Here is a 21,278-nt window from a genome sequence, read left to right as displayed (position 1 = left end):
GTGGAGAGAAGACACCCTCGAAAGGAGAGAAGTGGGGGTGTGACAGCTGATTTCACAGGACAATCAGCGGAGCACGGGGCGTAAAAAAGGCAGCCTGGACCTTAAAAGCCCTTTTAAAGCCGACGTCCTGCTGGGGAAGAATGCCAGCTGGACAGACGTGCAGAGCGCTCAGGGCAAGTGGCTGGCTCTGTCCACATGGCCTGGCCCACGGAAAAAAGGGAGCGTCCCCTTGTTCTGGGGGGGTGGCCTCCAGATGGATGGCTCGGCTGCAGCAAAGGAAGACCTGATAAGTTTTCATTAAATCGCCCCAGTGAAATATCTTAGATTGGACGGGAACCTGAAGAGAGCCTCTTGTCCGGCCCCAGCCCATTTTAATAGATGAGAAAACTGAGGTCCAGAAAGGGAGGTGACTTGCTAGCATTCAGACCAGGCTGCTCTCTTTCCCTGCACCGTCCCAAGTATTCATTTAGCCTCTCTAGGGAAGTGCAGGGGCATCTTCTGGCTGGCGGCTTTCAGGATTTCTGTGGAAATCACTTGGCCAGGAGAGTTCTGTAAGGTGGCAGGTGAGGCTGGGAGACACGGGTCAGGGATGTTGTGGGGGGCTTCAGCAGATTGGAGGACACAGGGTGGGGGTGGGAGGGCAGGCAGGCTTTCTTCCTATACAGCTTAGATTAAATGGCCACCAAGATCCTTTCCAGCTCTCAAAAGGGAAGGGGCCAGGGTTGGGAGGTGGAGGGGACATTGTCTTCCCTCAAGGAGTCTGTAAGAGGGGGAAGCTTTCAGCAGTTGGGGACTGAAGTCTAAACACTCTTTTGTTCTTTCTTTCTTGAAAAGGTAATTGGGGATTTCTGTCCCTGCCATGGCTCTTCCCCCTCCTCCACCACAGTTCGTGCTTCGAGGCGCCCAGGCAGCAGTAAATTCCCTGCATTTCTCCTGCAGGAGCCAAGCACAGAGCCCCCCGCTCCTGTTCTCTGGGTAAGTGGTGCCTCTTATTTCTGCCCAGGGGGAGAGTGGGGTCAATCTGAACTATGGTCAGCTTTTTCAGTGGGAAAATACTTTTTGGGGTATCTTTGAACACCCACAGTAACTCTCACCAAGGGCCCTTCCCTTGTATGTGGATGGAGGCTCATAGAGGAGGCTTCAGATTTGCTCCTGATCTGGGCTTCATTTTAAATTCAGGAGCCCGGGGATCCGGGGAAAGGAACAAGTCACTCAGAGTTACAGGTAATGCCCTCACTCTGCCGTCTCCTGGACGGAGGTGACCTCGGGAAGGACCCTTTCCCTTGCCCAGCCTCAGCTTTCTCTTCTGAAAATGGGGAATCCTCCTACTTGTCCCGGCTAACAGATCAGGCCACTGAGAGGAAGGCAGTTAGGTCTCTCTCTCGTTTCTCAGTAGGGTCACTCACTGCTGCGGTGTCTTTCTCAGGGGGGAGAGCAGTCGTGGAGTGGCTGGAGAGGAGTGAGTCCTCTGCAGCTGGACAGCCCCCTCTCCCCCCCGGGGCCTGAGACTCCATTAGGAGTCGTGGCTCTGCTCACAAGGGTGTTGGGTCTCATTCCCATCCTCTGCCTCACTAGAGGGAGGTCACCTCTTCATACACAGTAATGATCTCTGGATCCCAGGGAAATGGAAAAAAGAGGGACAATCCCACTTATGGGGTGAACTAACCATCTGGTGTATTTATTGTTCCACAGGTCCCTCAGTGGCCTGGTGCACGTCTGGAACCTGCACAGCCGAAGAGTGGACACCACGCTGGACGGCCACGGAGGGCAGTCTGTGTACTGGGTGAAGACTCTGGGAGACCAACGCTTGTTACTCAGGCGAGTCCAGGGGCCAAAGGGTCCAGGATGGAATCGGGGTGCTCCCAGCCCTCACACACTCACACATGATAGGCCCTTAGTAAATGCTCTTTAATCAGTTAATCAATCTGGTCCAATACCATTGTTTTGTGGAGGAGTTTATCATATCTGTAAGCAATGCCCAGATCTCTCCTCAGCTCCATTCCGTCAAAACCAGCTCTAGTGAGAGGACATTCCTGGAACGTGCTTCACAGTTGTTATAATTTACAAATTTCTTTCACAACAGCCTTGCCAGATGGAGAGTACAAGCATTATTCTCCCCATTACACAAGTCAGAAGACTGAGGCTTAGAGAAAAACAAGACTTGCTACCAGATGCCCAGTTAGTGAGTGAGTGGAAGAGCCTGAAATGTAAGCCAGGTCTTCTGACTCCCAGTGTAGACTCTTTCCCATACCCTGGGGTCTCTCCCAAGAAGATCTGCCCTTTGGGAGACACGGCTAACATGCAGGGTCCAGTGAGAGACTAGGAAAGTGCTGCAGAACTTTGAGCAGAAGGAAGGAAGGGAAGGAACCTTCTGGGCATCTCTGGAGAGGAGAGTTGTTTCTCAGAGGACTGAGAACAGGGAGCCCTCTTCTCTGGGCCTGTCCTGGCCCGTTTATCAAGGGAAAACATCTCTCTCAGTGGAGGTGTTAGAGCTCATTAGTCCTGGTGATCCCAAGGCCTGCATCAGCTCATTGGAAAGGCCAGAAGGGTAGTCCTATGATTCCCTTGGCCTCGTTAAGGTAATTACCACTGTTTTCCCCTCTGTCAGTGTTGTCTGCATTGACTCAGAGCCTCCTCCACATGTTCTCACCCTGTGGCTGCCTTTGTTTTTGATTTGGCAAATGGGGGACCCTCTTTCTCCTTTCTCTCCCTGACTGCTGCCCATTCCTGATGCCCTAGTACTTTCTTCATAACAAATGTGCATCATGCAGGCATTGTTATTATTATCCTCATTTCACAGGGGAGTAAACTAAGTCACATCTGTGAGATGATGCAGCTGTCTTAGGGTAACTAAGCTGGAAATTGTAGGAGGCAAAATTCAAGTTCAGGCTCTTTACACTATGTTTCACTATACAAATTGCTCAGGGACTCTGTGCTGAGTGCACAGGCAGCTGTGGGTTTGCCAGCTCCCCCAAGATGAAAGAGTAGAGGCTGGACAGGATCCTTACTTGTCTCCCCCTCCAACCTCTGCCCAGGGATGACGGAGTCTAGAGAAAGGAAGTGATTATGGGCATTCTGAAGGAGTCTGTGCTTGCTGACCCCAGGGCATCTCCAGATCCCAGTGGGCCCAAGCTCCTGGGCTGGACAGCTGCCAACTTCCATGGGTTCCCTGCTTCATTCTGTGAATGGGGTGCTGCTTCATTCCATGGCTGGGTGCCAGCAGCCACTGCTAATGTTACTTTCCAGAAAATGGGTCCTTTGGTTTCCAGTTATTGGATGTGTTCAGGAGTGAGAAGTCTTTTCCATGTCTAACCCTAGTTCCTTCTCAGTCTCCATTTCTGAATCTTTATCCACATCAAAGCCTCTCACTGTGGGTGTCCACCAGGGCTTGGTTTTCTTTTCTCTCTCTCTCATTTGATGGTCTCACCGGCTCTCCTGAGTCCGCTTATTAGTGCTCTACAGAGAATTCCTGCAGTTCTCTCTCCAGAGCCCCAAGCCCACATCTTACCCTGTTTACCTTCCTTTCCAGGCTGGTCACTGGCTAAGGCATCTCCAACTCAGCATCTGTATGTCCCCTCCCCAAACTCTCCTCCATGGAGCTTCCCTGTTACTGGTGGCAAGCCTCTGAGTTCTCTCCAACCCCTCACCCCCTCACATCCCCTTGGCCATCACTTGTCATTAAGTCCTGTTGATTTTACCTTCCCATCCTCGCTTCCATACACCCCCTTTTCTCCTCTGACCCTGGTTCAGGCCCGCCTCCCCCCGTCCCTAGGGGTTCTGCCTGCCTCAAGTTTCTGTCTCCTCCATCTCTCCCCCCAGCCAGCCACCAAAGGGATTTTCCTAAAACACAGATCCAAATGTGGCGCCTCTCCCTCCACGTGATAAACTCCAGTCTCTCCTGCTACTTTCAACCCAGATATAAAATCCTCTGGCTTGTAAAACCCTTTGTAATCTGCCCTCTTCCTTCATCCTCCTTTCCATGTACTCTGAACTCTAGCAATGTCTGCTTCCCTGCTATTTCTCTCACAAGACCCTCCTATGTCCCAACTCCATCTTCTTTGACCATCCCCTATTTCTGGTAAAGTCTCCCTCCTCATCTCCACTTCCTGCCTAGAGAACCAGACCTGGAGTCAAGAAAATTCACCTTCTTGAGTTCAAATCCAGCCTTGGGCACTTACTAGCTATATGACCTTAGGCAAGTCACTTCACCCCATTTGCCTCAGTTTCTTCATCTGTAAAATGAGCTGGATAAGGAAATGGCAAACCATTCCAAGATCTTTGCCAAGAAAACCCCAAATGGAGCCACAAACTGAAAAATGATGAACATATTTAGACAGGGATAAGGTAGAAATATGTTTTGCTTGACCATACATGTTTGTACCAGGTTTTGTTTTTCTCTCTTTACTGGGGCTAAGGGAAAGGGATTTGAGAAGGAGAAGGAAATTGGAGCTAAAAATAAAATAAAATTTAATTTAGAAAAAAAAGGGAAGTAAAAACTGAAGAATATCCAGAGGAGGGCAGCCCACATGATGGAGAGAGGAGACCAGGCCACGTGAGGAGCCATTGAAGAAATGAGGGAAATGAAATCTGGAAGAGAGTGGATTGGGGGTTGATGAGAGCCATCTCCAGGTGTTTGAAGGGCTGTGATGGGCAGGAGGGATTCCTCTTGTTCCACCTGACTTCAGGGCAGGCCTAGATGCCCCAGGGTTGGACTGTGGGGGTGCAGGTTAGAGGCAGAGCTTCGCTTGGTATGAGATGGTACTTCCTGGCTATCAGAACTGCCCTAAAGTAGGATGGGTTGCCACAGGAGATAGGGAGGCCTTTGGGGGAGGCTGGGAGGCCACTTGGCCCAGATGGCCTGGACAGGAATCGTTTCCAGCCTTGGGTCACCTTCTGAAGTCCCTGCCAACTTTGAGATTCTCTGAATGATGCAAAATGCCCAGGAACCCCCAGTGACCTCTGCACCTGGATCATATCACGTGTCTGGGACGTCCCTGCGCCTCTCTCAAAGAATGGCAAACTCCAGCAGCTAAGGTGCAGCTGAACAACTCTTGAGGCATTTTGCCTACCCCCCCCACCAGATGTGCACCTGCAGGTGGACCCTCATGCCTCTGGTGTGGAGGAAATGCCAAGCATGGAGGCTTCAGTTCTCTGCAAGATTAAACCAGGGGGAGCAAATATTTGGAAAGAGGTCCCCCTTTCTGGGTGCGGCGGCGGTTCTGCTAGCTGGACGGTGTGGAATGTGCATGCAGCATATGCATTGGGCAGTTGGGCCCAAGTTCCCATTGTCTGACCACAAGGGCTGAGGTGGGGGGGGGGGGGCGGACTCAGAGGGTGACTGAATCCTCTTGGCATTTGTCAAGTGTAACTGAGGAGGCCTGGAATTTTCAGGTGTGGCGACATTATGAGCAGAAACGTCTCTGTGTGCGGTGCTGCTTCTGAGGGGATCTTTTCTTTTCTTTTCTTTTTTTTTTTTTTTAAAACCCTTACCTTACATCTTGGAGTCAATATTGTATATTGGCTCCAAGGCAGAAGAGTGGTAAGGGTAGGCAATGGGGGTCAAGTGACTTGCCCAGGGTCACCCAGCTGGGAAGTGTCTGAGGGCAGATTTGAACCTAGGACCTCCCATCTCTAGGCCTGGCTCTCCATCCACTGAGCTACCCAGATGCCCCCTGAGGGGATCATTTCTTAGCAGTGAAAGTGCCTGAAGGTTGGACCTTTTGGAAAAAGAACATCCTGAGCCAGGGTTGAGAAAGCCCCTTTGCGGGTAGTGCCCAGGGTAGGTGCTGGTTCAGAGGAGGGAAGGAGACATACAGAGGAGATGCCGAGAAGGTAACAGGACTTATAGGACTGTTGTCATTGGGTAAATTGTCCTGGTTTTGCCCCCCTCCTACTCTGCCACAAGGAGCAACTCCTTGCTTTTAAAGATGAAGAAACAGAGGCCCCAGGCTTCCCTGTCTCCACGGCCTCCCTCCAAGGGTTGCTATGAAGATGGGATGTTTGGAGTGTTAGGAGACCAGTTAGGAGTTACTGAAGGAACCCAGGCAAGAGGCAATCAGATTCTGAACTCAGGTCAGGGCTAAGAGGGTCTCAGTGGTATTATTCTATACCCCCATCAGAAAAAGGGAAGGCTGAAAAGATGTAGCAGGGGTGAAAGCAGGCTTTCTATTTTGGATATGTAGGATTCGAAATGCCTGGAGACATTCAGTTAGAAACCTGGGCCTGTGGCTCAAGAGAAAGACCAGAGCTAGATCTCCTGGGGGTGTTCTGTCTGCAAAGAGACTGCTCTTAAACCCATGCCCTGAAGGTCTGGCTGTGATGCTTAGCTTGCTGAGTGGCCTTGTGCAAGTCACTTAATGCCTTGGGCCTCAGTTTCTTCAACCATAAAATGAGGTTACTAATATTTGTCCAAATACCAGCCTTGTAAAAAGAACATGTGGGCTTGCTTCCCAGCTTTCCTTCCTTTCATCCAGGTTTGACCTTGGTAAAATATTCCGCCTGTCTGCCTCATTCTCCTCACCCTGAAGTCAGATTGTCAGGACAGAGAGGGATCACAGAGATCAACTAGTCCAACCCTCCAGATTAATTTTTTCCCATTATGTTCTTTTCTCAATGAACAAGGATTTATTTTCTTTCCCTAACACCTCCTTCCCCCACTAAAAATTGAAAAGAAAAAAACTTATAACAGATATGCATAGCCAAGCAAAACAAACCCTCCCATTGGTCTCGTCCAAAAAATTCATCTCACTCTGTATCTCAAATCCATCACTTTTCTATCAGATAAAACAAACCCTTGATTTTAAAGATGAAGACCTGAGGCCAGAGCTTCCCTGACTCCTTCTGAGGATTGCTGGGAAGATACAGTGAGATGGTGTCCATTTGCTATAAGTATCTTGGAAAAGGAAGATCCTTCTCTTCAACCCCAAGACTCATGGCACAACCCCCCACTTCATCCTCCCATCCTAAGAAGAAGCAGAAAAAGAATGAGGAAGAAAATATGTTTCAGTTTGCTCTTTGGGGCCTTCATGTTTCATTATGAGTCCTAAGGAACTGTGCTTGGTCATCACATTGCTCAAACAGTTGGTCAGTGTGCAATATTACCCTTGTTCACAATGATCTTCTGGTTCTGCTCACCTCCCTTTGCATCAGGACATATAAGTCTTCCCAGGCTTTCTGAAACTTGCCTCCCTTCTCAGCACCCTAGGATTCCATCACAATCGTAGACCACAACTTGTTCAGCTGTTCCCCAATCAATGGGCATTCCCCCAATTTCTTTTTTTTAAGCAAGCTATATATTCTTTCTTTTTCTTTCTCCCTTCCTTCCTTCCTTCCTTCCTTCCTTCCTTCCTTCCTTCCTTCCTTCCTTCTTTCCTTCCTTCCTTCCTTCCTTCCTTCTTTCCTTCCTTCCTTCCTTCCTTCCTCCCTTCCTTCTCTTTTCTGAGCCTCATTTTCCCATCTATAAATAGGTACTAATACAGGTATTTCATATGTCACCAAGTCCTTGTGAGAACCGTCATCTTCAACCTCTTGTCAACCTCAGAGGCCAGCATCAGATTGTGATGGGTTTTGGCCTTTGGGGATTTTAGAAATTACCAAACCTCAAAGGCCAGATTCTGTGCTGGAGCATGCACGCACACAAGCATACATACATACACATCACACACAAACATGCATGTATATTTTATATATGCATGTGTGTACATATAGATATCTAGATAGCTATATCTATCTATCCATCTGTCTATCCATCTATGTACACACACACACATGCATACACACGGGCGCGTGTACATATTTATTTACTTATTTTTATTTTTTTAATCTTGTAGCCAAGGACGAGACTTGAAGTTGTGCTTCTGGGACCTGGCCGAGGGCCGGAATGCCCCGGTGGATTCCCTGGCCCTGGACAGTGTTGGCTTCTGTAAGGGATCTGTCCTCACTGAAGGGGCCCAGGAATGCTGGCTCCTGGCAGTGCCAGGGAGAGGTATGGATGAGGTAAGAACCCCAGACCTGTGATCCTGACATGAGGGAAGATGGAATATTTGAGTTCTTCACACCTGGTCAGAAGGTGGGGCCCCATCAGAACACTGCTGCAGACAGAACCCAGGAGGGTCTTTGAGAGGTTCCCTGTGCAAGCTGGAGATGCCAGGGCAGGACCCAGAATGCCTTGTTCTCTCTCTCCCCCCTCAGTGCTCATGGGCCCCCATTTACCCCTGGGAATGGGAATCAAACCCCCTGATAGTTCTTTAACAGGAACTGCTGTCCAGGCTCGCCTCTCCCTTCTGAATTTCATGGCATTGATTCTTTTTGAACCTGAGTATAAAAGTTTGCATTTATCCCTATAAAGCTGCTTCTTAGTAGGTCTGGCCCAGCAGTCTAGCTCACCAGGGCGATTTGGGATTCTGACTTTGTCATCTCAAGGGTTACGCAGTCTTCCTAGGTTTGGGTCCCCTGCAGATGCCATGTGTGTGTCTATGCAGCTCTCTCGGGCAGATCCCTACAGCACTCCACTGCAGACCCCTTTATGTGTTGCTAGCTCTATGCTAAAATGGAGATAAACCTAACAGAGATCACACAGTGTATTTGGGCCATCTGGACTGGAGCCAGGAAGGCCAGGCTGGACCCCTGCTTCTGACACGAGCTCTGGAACCCCAGACAAACGACTCCTCTCAAAAATGGGGGCACTACCTGCAGTGCCTTCCTCAAAGGGTCCTTGTGAGACTTCAGGAGAAGTGACCCCTACAGGGGGCTCCTCACCCTTGAAGCCCCCTAGAAACGTCAGCTCTGAGCATCGTCCTTTGTTCTCAGGAGTGCTCAGTGGAGAGCACATAGAAGTCGTCTCAAGACGAGTCCATCCCCTGCTATCACTCTCTCCCTGACTGGGGAAGGGGGGCTGCCACGGTGGATGAGAGGCTTTTCGTAATTAAAGGGGCGTTTGGGGTTTTGTTCTTGTAGTGTCTGCAGCACTTTGCTGACGTCCCAGTCTGGTAACCCCGTCCAGAAAGGAAATGAGTTACTGTCTGTGACCTCTGTGTATCGCCAGCATCCCCAGAGTGACTCGTACAGGGTTACTCGACGAGCCGAGTGCCAGAGCCGGAGCTCCAGCCCATGGCTGTAAGGGTCCCAGCCCCGAAATATCTAGATCTGGTCTTTGTCCTAAGCTACAGGCCTTGGCACGGAGGAGCACGGGGCCTGGCACGTAGCAGGCACTTTGTGGACAGTCGGCCTGACAGGACTTGGGCTTGGTGAAGCCAGGCAGGCTCCTGGGGAGCACGGCTGCCTTAGTCCCACACTTCCCAAGGGACTCCATAGAAGTGGGCCAGGGAGCCCTGGCAAGTTCACTGCCCTCTAGTCTGCGGGTCTTTTTCTGAAAATCAGGAGATTGGCATTTTTTTTTCTCTGGGAGCTTTCAGAGAATGCCAGCAGGGGCCCAGCTCTCCAGCTCTCCATCTGCTAGGGTTTGCAGTGCTCTACTGTTCCATTCTGTTGAATCAATAAATGCTAACAAAAAAATGTTAAATCAATAAATGTTAACTAAGTGTTTCCTGTGGGCCAGCCTCTCCCCTAGGGCTGAGGATACAAAGAGCTGGCACACTGGCACAAATCAGTAAGTACAAAGTTATGCGCCCTCCTCTCAAGGTGGGGAAGGCCCTGAAAGTGCAGTCATCAGGGAAGGTGTCCCGTGGGAGAGGGTACTCAGGGCCATCCATCAGTATCTGTCCCTTCTGGGATTTTCCTGGTTCGCATCTGTCCATGTTGCTGATGACGTCCTTTTTGCCACTGCTGGGACCGTGGTGTCACCTTTGGGTGTCCGCCTCGCCCTTCTCCGTGGTCTCGGGCATTTTACTGTTCTGTGACCGCATGGATGTGGGTAGCATCCTGGTGGAATATCAATAGTAGTCAGTCAGCAAGCACAGAGCACTTACTATGTGCCCAGCTCTGGGCTAGGAGCTAAAGAAACAAAGAGGCTAAAAGACAGTCCTTGCTGTGAAGGAGCTCCCAGCCTAAAGGAGGAGACACCGCACAGACAAGCTGTTGATGGGACGCATTGGAGTCAGTCATCAGAGGACAGGCACCAGCTTTAATAAGGGGAACACAAGAGGCTTCGGGGAGAAGCTGGGATTCAGGCTGGCACTTAAAGGAAACGAATGGAGATGAGGAGGGAGAGCATTCCAGGCATGTGGAAGAGACAGCCAGGGGCAGTGCCCAGAGGCAGGAGGGGGAGCATCTCATGAGAGCAACAGCCAAAAGGCCAGGACCCCTGAATCGGCCAGGACCCCTGAATCGTCGACTCTGCAGAGGAGAGAAGTGAAGTATAAGAAGAGAGGACAGGGGCAGATGGGACAGAGAGGGAGCAACAGGGTTAGACTGTCCTTTTAGTGGCTGAATGGAGAATGGACCACAGAGAGGAGAGCCTGTAAAGCTGCAGTTTGTCCTTAGGTAGACAAAGCATCTTTGTGAGAAACACATAGGCTGTCCAGCAAGATCTTCATCTTGCAAGCTGACTGTGTGATGGCGAAGATGTGGCTTGCTATGGAATACCACTTGTGCCATCCTGCCTGGTCCCTTCTGTTCCCCTCATCAAGCCAGCCCTCAGTGGGTGTGCATCAATTATTCTTATAAAGACAGCACGCAGATGAGAAAGGAGACAGATGTATGGATGGGTGGTCTCTCAGATACCCTCTTTTGGGGTTGGAATAAAGTTTGAGATTTTCCTCACGCCTTTGCTATCTTTTCCCCTTGAGAGTCACTCCCTCATTATTCTCACCATTGTGTCATTTCCAAGTAGACATCTTCTGGATGTTCCTGGCCTAGTCCAGCTGCTTTTCCTGTTGTGGTTTTCTTGTTTCCATCATTTCTACCTCCTTGAGAAGACAATCTGGTCTGATGTAGAACCCGGGTGGGGGCTCCTCAATCCTAGATGGTGAAAAGGGTGTTCCTAATCTTTTGGCAGCTCTTTTCTCTTTGCCTTCGGTTTGTTGACTTCCTTTGAGTTTCATCCTTCCTTCAAAGCCTTTGAGACAATTTTCCTTGGTCAAGAGCCCTCTAAGCTTTGCTTCCCTGCTTCCCTCTGGTTCTTGAGGCCAGACTGCTCATGCTCCTCCACCATCCTCTGCTGAGGGTTTTACAAACAAGTTTCTATTACACCCTGCTATTGCTCTTGGCTGCCATCTCTGATTGGCAAGGAGACGGAGTGTTTCGTAACCAAAGAGCTTTTTAGGCACTCTTGGTCTCCTCATTGTGGCAACTAATTGACGTTGGTTAAGTGACATCCTCTTTGTTGAAGTCTAATCCGTTTCATTTTGGGGGTGTCATTTGGTGCTTGCCATGTCCACTATCTTCTGATTGTTTTCCAGATATCCCATAAAGGCCCGCCTCTCTCATTCCTTACCCCTGACCATATTTTTTTAAATGTTTTATTGATTCCTTTTTTCCATTGCTGACACTTTCCAGTAATCCCTCCCTTCTTGCAAAGTATAGTTATGCAAAGCAAACCAACCTATCAGCCTTGTCTGACAGCCTCTACCTCATTCATCACCTGTCATCCCCTGGGGGTGGGGGTGGGGGTGGAGAGAGGAGGGGCATGGCACCACACTAACCAGCATTTTCCACCCCTTTTTTTGGCCATCCTTGCTTATGTCCACATTTACGTTAAAGTCAGTGAGCATAAGAACATGTGTGTGTGTGTGTGTGTGTGTGTGAGTGAGTGTGTATTTATCTTAAGAGTTGTGTATAGAACTTCCTCTCCTCAGCCATGAATATGCTACATCAGCTACACTAATTCTCATGGTGGACCTTTTACAGATATTTACCAAGAACACTGTTGCAATATAAGACAACCAAATGGCCCAGGAAATGGCGCCTCTTATTTCTCTTTGTATCCACAATCAAACCAGCTCCGCCAACTCCATTCTTTACCTCTCCAGTGAGACCCTCTGAGCCAGCCTCCATCCTGACAGAGCTTCCTTTGATTTATGAAAAGCTTGTCTGTACTGAGAGTTCAGGCCCTCTAGTAATGTTTTCCCTCATTGGTTTATTGAGAGTTCCAGTAGCTAAACTCATGTTCCTAGGGCTGTCCTGAGCCCTCTCTTCTCCCACTCTACCACCATCAACGCCCAAGGGGAAAGGATCCACGCAGACCATCAGATCTGGAGATTTAGAGGTTCCCAGTGGCCTTAGAGAGGACAGTTTCACTGGAATGGGTTTCAAAAGCCAGATTTCTGGGAGAGAAAGAGTGAGTGTGGGGTGGGAGAGCAAGAGCAGAATGGAGGTGGCTCTGTGCAGAAACTCAGCCAAGAGGCCAGGGAGGGACCAAGAACTGGTGGGTGGCAGGAGCCCGAGAAAGAAGGGTGATGGACAAGGATGCAGAGAAGCTTCTTAATGAGCAGACTCCCTTCTTTGCTTCAAAAGGCTCTTCTTCCTGGCATATCCATCCCTTGTGCCGCCATATGTGGAATTGAATGTTGATGTGGGTTTTCCAGCTCCTGAGGTGAGCAGCAGCTCTGCGGGAAGGGAGCCCATCAGACCCCATAAATTCCCCTAAGATTTTTTATTATACAGAACCTCCAGGGGCAGGGTTCTTCGAGGCCTAATCCATTGGCTGCTTAGGATGAAAATGAAGACTTCAGATGTGTTTACATTTGGCTACTGCCCAAGAAGAGTCATTTTGTCTCGAAGCAGGTTCAGTTCATAAATAATGAGATAGGAACAGGCATTTATTTGTTCGTGATTGCATTTAAATCACCAATTATGAGCTGCACACACTCTTCTTGCCAATTTGCCAAAAACATGTTAAAAGCCTTATTAATGGGAAAAAGAAAAAAAGGGTGTGCTTCTTCCGGGCCTGCTCCAGCCACCCATGAACATAAGGAACCTCAGGCAAAGGCAAAATCTTTTTCTTATTAAGCAAAACCAATATAAACACATAAGGTGGAGGTTTAAGTTACAGTTGTCAAACTTTGGGAAACAGTATTTCTTTCTGAGGTTTGGTGGCCACAGCTCCCTCCTTCCTCCCCCAACCTCCTGCTCCCTCCTAATGGAAGCATCAGTTTGACTTGGGAAGGGCCACTCCGGCCAGGGAGGGCTTGGGGAGGTGGGCTTGTTGCTCCTCTGTTCTTACTATGGTTAGCCCACCTCTCCGCTCTGGGGGGTCGCTAGTACACAAATCCCCAGGCCCGTTTTACTCAGGCACCGTTTCAATTCTGTCTGGCTCTTCGTGACCCCGTTTGGGGTTCTCTTGGCAGAGATATTGGAGGAGTTGGCCATTTCCTTCTCCCACTCATTGGACAGACGAGGAAACTGAGCCCAACAGAGTAAAGTGACTCACTTAGTCACCCAGCTAGGAGTCTGAGGCTAGATTTGAACTCCAGAAGAGGAGTCTTCCTGATGCCAGGCCTGGTGCTCTGCCCACTGCACCACATTCCCGATTCCTGAGGGTACTGCGGCACAAAGCAGGCCTTGTCCAGTCTTATCAGCTGGGCCTCCTCGCAGGGCTGCCTCACACAGCGAGAGGGTCCAGAGCTTTAGGGCATCGTCTGCAAACCCCGCTTTGACTTTTCTTCCCTTTTCACAAAAATCAGATGTTTAGAAGCATCTTTTGTTCTTCCTTCGCCCTGGTGTCTGGGTGAATTGTATGCTGAGTATGTCGTACGCATGTCGAATGAAGGCCTCCAAGTAGGAGGTGGGCACGGAGATGTTAGGAGGAAAGGAGTTCTGGAAAGCGAATAACCTGCCTGGCATGCACTGGGGCTCTCAGGATTCCAGAGCCCTGTGTGTGAGAGCCCACCAGCTGCCTCTGAAAGCACCCATCACCCCACTACCACCACCTCTGCCAGGACATGGCGTTTTCTCTTCTTCGGAGCCAAGTGGGAGCCGTTTCATTAGAGACGCAATTCCAGATTCTGTCAGAGCGCTTTAGTGGTGGCCATCTCTCCATCCGCACGCCTGCAGTCGTGGTCTGAACGCTTCCTGCGTAATCCTTCTTCACCCCGTGGCCATCCGTCTCCAGTCTTGGCAGCTCCTCTTAATTCTGTGTATCTTCTCCTTCTTCATCCTCTGATGCTGTCATCATCCTTTGGCCTCAGCTCTCCCTCCGGCCTGTCCTCCACACAGCTGCTGACCTGTCTTCCTTAAAGGCAGAATTGCATTGGCTGTGTCCCTCACTCCCCTGCTTGGTGAGTTCTGGGGGCTCCCTATTACTCTATTTTTTAAACCCTGACCTTCTTTCTTAGTAGAGATCCCAAGTATTGGTTCCAAGGTAGAAGAGCACTCAGGGCCAGGCAATAGAGATGAAGTGATTTGCCCAGGGTCACCCAGCTAGGAAGTGCCCAGGACCTTCTCTCTATCCCCTGAGCTACCTCTCTGCCCCTCTCCCTATTTCTCTAAGGGTCCACCACCTCAGACTGACATTTATGGCCCTCCACAGTCTGGCTCCAGCTTCCTTCCTGGCCTCATTTCCTGCGGCTTCCCTTCCCAGCTCTCCGTCTGAGCCCAAATGGACGGCGAACGCTTTTCCCACGCGGCCTCCAGAGCATGCATTCCTGCCATTCCCCAACATGCACAGACCTTCTCTCAGGCTCAGGACTGACTCACTCCTCTCCGCATCCTCGTCTTCTTCGAAGAGCCCTTAGCCTGGGCCTCTGTTTGCCTGTAGCCTCCCTCATTTGGAGGAGATGGGGCTGGGGACGTGTCCTGCCCCCCGATAAACATGAGCTCCTCCCGAGAAGGGCCTGGGCCCAGTGTCAACCCCAATTTGAGAGCTGAAAGGGACTTGCAGGGGCATCGAGCCCAACCCAGCTTGTTTTAGAGACGAAGAGCCTAGGGCCTCTAGAAGTGAAATGACTTGCCCAGGGTCACACAGTGCATGCGCATCTGAACTCAGGTCTCCCTGACCAGGTCTGTGATCTGTCCACACTGCTCCTCATATCCATAGACTCTCCCCTCCCCCACCACTGCCCCTCGTGTTTGAGGACATGAGCAGCCCCGCTCCTGACCTCCAGCCCCCCCGCCCCCCGTCTTGCTGACGTCCTTCTTTCTGCCTGGCGCCGGATGACGTCTCCCACATCTGCCTCCTTTATTGCCATGGCTGCCACCTTCACTCAGATCCTCTCCCCGGACCCTTTAGTGAGTACCTCCTGTGCGCCTCGCTCCCCCCTCCCTCCCCAATCCCTTCTCCATCTACGCTGGGCTACTTGCCCAGCCCCAGCCCCGCCCCCTTGTACCCAGCCAAGCTAGAAGCCCTTCCCTCTTCCCCATCTTTCGCGGTGGTCCTCTCCATTTTCTGAGGCCGAGCTCTACCCACAAGCTCCCCCAGCCCCAGAGCTCTCCCTCCTCGGCATTCACTGCTCTGTGTAGTAAGCTGCTGGCCTTATGGCTGGCCTGGATGTGGTTTGCCAAAGAACGGAGACCCTCAGTGGGAGCCTGCAGGAGGAGAGCCCAGGGAAGACTTCCTGGGGGAGGCAATGTTCCAGCCAGCCTTAGTACAATTAGCCACATGGAACCAGAGCCTAAAGGCCTCCTAAGAGGGATGGACAAAGGCCTGGAGGTGGGCAGACTTGGGGAACAGTTTGACAGAGAGGTGAGAGTGGGAGACAAGGCTGGAAAGACACGGTAAAACAAGATTGAATGCCAGGCTGAGACAGCTCGGATTACAGCCCACTTTTAGTGGGACTCAGAAAGTACTTCCTTTTCCACTAATCTTTTGGTGCTTTCCTGGGCACCCTTTTATCACCAGCCATTTAGTAAGCCCCTACTGTATGCCAGGCATACAATGCTGAGTGCTGGGGATCTCTCAAGATCACAGATTAATGGAGGGAGACAACATGCAGACGACTCTGTACAGACAAAATCAATACAGGAGAAATTGGAAATAAGCAAAAGCTGGGGGAGGGAGGGGCCGGCATTAAGAGATCAGGAAAGGGGGCAGCTGGGTGGCTCAATGAATAGAGAGCCAGGCCTAGATATGGGAGCTGCTGGGTTCAAATCTAGCCTCAGCCACTTCCTAACTATATGACCCTGGGCAAGTCACTTACCCCATTGCCTACCTAGCCCTTATTGCTTGATCTTCTCTTTGGAGCCAATACACAGTATTGATTCTAAGATGGAAGGTAAGGGTTGGGAGAGAGGGAGAGAGGGATCAGGAAAGGTGACCTGCAGAAGGTGAGAATTGAGTGGGATTTGAAGGAAGCTGGGAATTTAGGAAGCAGAGGAGGAGGTTGGAGAAGGCCTAGACTCAGGGTAGGAGAGCCTTGTGTGAGGACAAGCAAGGAGCCTGTGGTTACCAGATTACAGAGTATGTTGGAGTGGGGTGGAAGGGGTGAAGAGAGCAGGAAAGCAGGAAGGGGAATGTGGGGAAGGGCTCTGAGGGTCAAACAGGCTTTTAGATTTAATCCTGGAGATTTTAGAGTCATTGGAGGAGAGGGGTGTGTGTGTGTGTGTGTGTGTGTGTGTGTGTGAGAGAGAGAGAGAGAGAGAGAGAGAGAGAGAGAAAGAGAGAGAGAGAGAGAGGGAGAGAAACAACAGTCACCCTAGAGTTCCAGAAAGATTACTTTTGATAGCCAAATGGAGGGTGGACTCAGGTAGGGAAAGACGTGACACCAACCAAAAGGCTATGTCTGGCATGAGTGGTGAGAGCCTGAACCAGGACAGACAGGAGCAGTGTGGTGTGGTAAGCAGGGAGCATGAAGACAAACGGACAGGATTTGCCCTGATTGGATAGACAGACAATGAGAGAGATTATGAGGGGTCGGGAGTGACCTCCATCATGTAACTACAGACCCTACAGCCTGAGAAGGTGATGGTACCTTCTATGCTAATGGAGGGAATGAGGAAGAGGGAGAGTTTGGGGAAAAGATGAGCTGTTGGGTTGGGACATGTTGAGTCTAGAGTGTACAGGACATGGAGATACAAGGCTGGAGTCAGGATTGGGGTTCCAGCTGCACTTGCACGTCTTCTTCCAGACTCCCAGTCCAGGGAGGAGAGTTGGACGAACTTTGGCCACTTTGAGACTCATTTCCTACCAATATCACTCTTCCTTCAAGGTTCACTCAGTCCATCTTTACCAGCCAATGAAAGGCCTGGTAGCAGTTGTCCATAGAACTCCAGGATGTACCCCTCCGTTCCTTGATGAGGTCAGTGCCTGGTTCACAGTTTTTCTTTCCTCCCCAACTTCTGCTCTCAAACTCAAGACTTCAGCATGCCTGGTGATACTACCCTAAACAGTCAAACTTGCCAGTTCCTCCACATATTCATTTCCCATGTCTTACGCCTCCAGCCTTCCTCAGCGACACATGGAAATGGGCATACCTTTGGCCTTAGCATCCCCCACAAATGCACCAGTTCCCCGTTCATGCACTCGATAATTCCCTTCTCTTTTGTCGTTCTATCTTTCTCTCAGCCTTGTAGTCACAGACCCTGTTCTTCATCCTCACCCTAGCCTCCATCCCTTTCCCCATCTGACCCCTTGGTGAACCAATTTAAGTTGACATTGTACTCTTGTCCCAATTTATCCTGTTGCCAGTTGTGTCTTGCCAAGCCTCAGCCTTGGATTACTCCTGCCATCCATTCCATGCTGCTGAACAAAGCTGGAAAAAATCACAGAACCACCATGCATTTGTTTCCTCATCTCAATTGGGCCTTCACTGCAAGGCTGCCATTTTGTATCTCCCTAGTCAGTGCCCCCTCCCACTCTCCATGGCGGCTCTTCTGACCCTTTCTGACCCTTCCCTTAGCTTCTCCACCCCCCACTTTCTCAGCTCAGACCTGGAGAACCTCCTATTTCACTGGAAAAATGGCGATCTCTCTCTGAGTCTCTTTTTTCCTCCCCTCCTCCTCATCTTACATCACTCATACGTCTTCCTTCATCCTCATCTTGCATGAAGAAGTGGTCCTCATCCTTGCCAAGACCCCTGTCCATGCACAAGTGATCGCACCCCAACCCACCTTTTCCAGAAGTTTGCCCTCTCTGTCATCCCCGCTCTCTCCCTTCCCTTCATTCTCAGCCTATTGGCTGCTTTCCTGCTGCCCACAAACTTGCCTGTGTCTCCCTCATCCTCAGAAGACCTTCCCATGACTCCTCCATCCCGTATTCCTCCTCCTTCCCTGACTGAACCTTTTACACTCGATGCCACCACTTTCTCTCCTCCTAGTCTCATCTTAACTCTCTTCATGCTCATCATTCAACCGCCCCAGCTCGCCCCAAGGTGACTGATGACCTTTTAACTGCCGAGTCCCATGAACTTTTCTTAGTCGTCCTCTCTGCTGCCTTTCACACTGTTGGTCACTCGTCCCTCCTTGATACTCTCTCTAGGTTTTCAGGATACCCCTCCCCTCCTGCTTGTCGTCCTGCTTCTCTGTTTCCTTATTGGATCCTCCTCCAGATCACACATTCTAAGTGGAGGTGTCCCTCAGGGCTCCTTTCTGGGCCCCCTTCTCCCTCTATACTATCATCCCTTGGTGGTCTCAGGCCATAAATCCCGTTACCATTGCTTTGCCGATACATTCTCAGATCTCCTTATCCAGCCCTAACCTCTCTCTTGACCTTCAGGCTGGCCTCCTCTCAACTGCATGTCCTGTAGTTCAACAAGTCCAAAACTGAACTCATTGTTTCCCCCCCCAAACACTCCGCTCTTTGGACCTTTCTCGTTATTGTTGAGGCTAACACCAGCCTCCCAGGCCCTCAGGCTTGCAACCTGGCTGTGATCCTCAGTTCCTCACTCTCCCCCCACCATATCCCGTCTGTTGTCTAGGCCTGTCTCTCCAGTACAGCCTCGCTTCTCCTCCGACATTGCCCCCACCCTGGGGCAGACTCTGGTCAGACGGTGTCCCCCCCCCATCTGGACTATTACAGTAGCCTCTGTTCAGTCTGTGCCTCAAGCTCTCCCCTCTCCAGTGTACCCCAAAACAAAGCTCCAATCATATCGAGCCTTCCCTGCCCCCACCTCAAGCATCTCCAGTGGCTTTTGCATGATCATACATGTATAACCCAGATTAAATTCCTTCCCATCTCAAGGAGTGGGGAGGAAAGGGAGGGAAGGAGACTGTTTGGATCTCATCATTCCAGAAAACATATGTTAAAAAAATGGTTATTATGGATATCAGGAAAATAAAGTACTTTAAAAACTAAACAACAAAATAAGCGCCAGTGGTTCATCCTCAGTCCTTCCAGGAGCAAATATCAAGTCATCCCTTGGCTTTCAAAGTGCTCCCCAGCTTTCCTTCTTACCTTTCATGCTGCCCTCCCCATGTCCTCTTCAGCCCAGTGGCACTGGCCTCAGGGCTGGTCCTTACCCAAATGTGCCTTCATCTCCCGACTCCACGCATTTTCACTGGCCACCTCCCGTGCCTGGGACTGTCTCCCTTCTCGTGTCCAGCTCCTGACCTCCCTGGCCTCCTGCACATGCCACTTAGAGTCTCACCTGAAGCAGGACACCTTTGCTGACCCACCTCAGTCCTCGCGCCTTCCCTCGCTTGAGTTATGTGTCTTGTTAGTAAGTGGCAAATCTTATCCTAAATCTGCGTCCTGTTTAAATGTACCCTCCTATTCTGCAGAGGCCACCTCAGGTAGAAATCACGCCCCTAACATGAAATCTCTGTGAAAGAGTGTGCATGCATGTGTGTGTGCGTGTCTGCCTGACACTGGGGAGATAAGGACAAAAAACAAACAGTCCCGGCCCTCCAGGAGCTTACATTCTACCTACAAGACAGCACGTACATGTATAGTCCATCCAACGCAGATACAAAGGACTTTAAAGGGAGAAAGCTTTGGCAGAGGAAAGGCGCCATTCGGGAGGTCATGCTTAGACTGAAATTTGAAGGAATTTTGGGGTTCCAGGCAGTGGCGAGAGATAGCCTTCCGGGCATGGATGCCAGCCAGATCCAAGGCAAAGAGAAGGAAGATGGCGTGTCCTGTGCGAGGAACAGCAAAGGCTTGTTTGAGTGGACCGTGGGATATGTGAAGGGAGGTCATGTGTCTAGAGGGGCACTGCAGGGCTGTAAAGAACTTTCAGGGGCAAAGAACACGGTCTACACTGGAGTTCCCCACCTTTGGAGGTCTTAGAGCAAAGGCTGAGAGATACCAGGGAGCCACCAGACTTCCTTGAATCAGAGACACCTCAGGTGGATGATTGTCTGGGCAGCTGTGGAAGGATGAGTTGGGATGGGCAGAGACTGGGCCGGAGGGGAGGGCCTGAACCTGGGTAGAGGTTTGTGAATCCAGAGAAGGGGAAGCACAAGAAATGTGTGGCAGAAATGAAGACAAATGTGGCGGGTGCCAGTGAGGAGCTGAGGATGACAAGTCATAGGCCTGAATTACTGAAAAGATGGTGGTCCTTCGGACAGAAGCAGGCAAATATCTTGAGTCGTTTGGACGTGTTGAGTCTGATGGGGCCGGTTCAAGGTGTCCATTGTTGATTTGTGGCTAGCCCTGGGGAAGCTTGGGGCAGAATACGTTGATGTGGGAGTCATCTGCACAGAGAGGGCAGAGGCCGGAGCGTCACAATGCAGCCATGAGTGAAGAGTGGGCCGAGGAGAAGACAGGTAGAACGAGGACATCATGTCTTGGTACCCCAGAAAGAGAGGGTGGGCAGCCGTGCCGAGTGCTGCAGTGATGGCCTTCGGCTCTGCTGCTTCAGAGAGAGGATTGTTGCTCAGTCTGGAGAGAGCAGGTTGGAAGCCGACTATAAAAACTCACTGAGAAGCGAGCGAAAAGGGGGAAGATGAAGAGACATTTCAGGTTGGCTGTGAAAAGGAGAAGAGCTACTGGGTAGCTCCAGGGGTCCAGGGAGGGCTTTTAAGATATTGGGAGAAGGGAGCATCTAGGTGGCTCAGTGGATAGAGAGTCAGACCTACAGACAGGAAGTCCTGGGTTCAAATCTGACTGCGTGACCCTAGGCAAGTCACTTAACCCCCACTGCCAACCCTGGCCCATTCTTCTGCCTCTTAACTAATACACAGTGTTGATTCTAAGATGGAAGGTAATGTTGGGGGAGACTTGAGCGTGTGCGTAGGCACCAGGGAAGGCACCAGCTGTAGAGGGAGGCTGGAGATGAGGGAGAGAGTGGAGACGAGAGCGGGGGCAGCCGGAGAGGATGCGGCTCCTTAAGCTGGCGCCCGGGATAGCTCTTGTTTTTGTTTTTCACATTTGGTGACTGCAGCTCAGCACACTTGGTTTTTGTGACCCCTTGCATTTAATCGTCTGCACCTCAGGCCTTCCCGGAGAGGCTCCTGGGCTGCCCCATCCCTAGCATGAGGTAACATCTGGGCAGCACGCACGTCACAGG

The 21,278-nt window shown here is 50.7% G+C and overlaps 1 protein-coding gene across 1 annotated transcript in view; it reads left to right on the top strand.

Annotated features, from left to right (window-relative positions):
- The first annotated feature begins 856 nt into the window (after positions 1-856).
- Positions 857-21,278, top strand: part of GNB1L (G protein subunit beta 1 like) — a 54,647-nt gene continuing 34,225 nt past the window's right edge. Inside the window, exons 1-3 of the mRNA XM_044658907.1 lie at positions 857-975; positions 1,693-1,818; positions 7,830-7,995. Of these exons, the coding sequence (XP_044514842.1) occupies positions 860-975; positions 1,693-1,818; positions 7,830-7,995 (408 nt within the window). The 5' untranslated portion in view covers positions 857-859. The remainder of the gene's footprint in view (positions 976-1,692; positions 1,819-7,829; positions 7,996-21,278) is intronic.

The sequence above is a fragment of the Gracilinanus agilis genome, chromosome 1 (assembly GCF_016433145.1).
Source record: "Gracilinanus agilis isolate LMUSP501 chromosome 1, AgileGrace, whole genome shotgun sequence".
NCBI classification, from domain to species: domain Eukaryota; kingdom Metazoa; phylum Chordata; class Mammalia; order Didelphimorphia; family Didelphidae; genus Gracilinanus; species Gracilinanus agilis.
The sequence above is the reverse complement of the archived record's forward strand: the minus strand, read 5'-3'. Positions and strand labels throughout refer to the sequence as shown.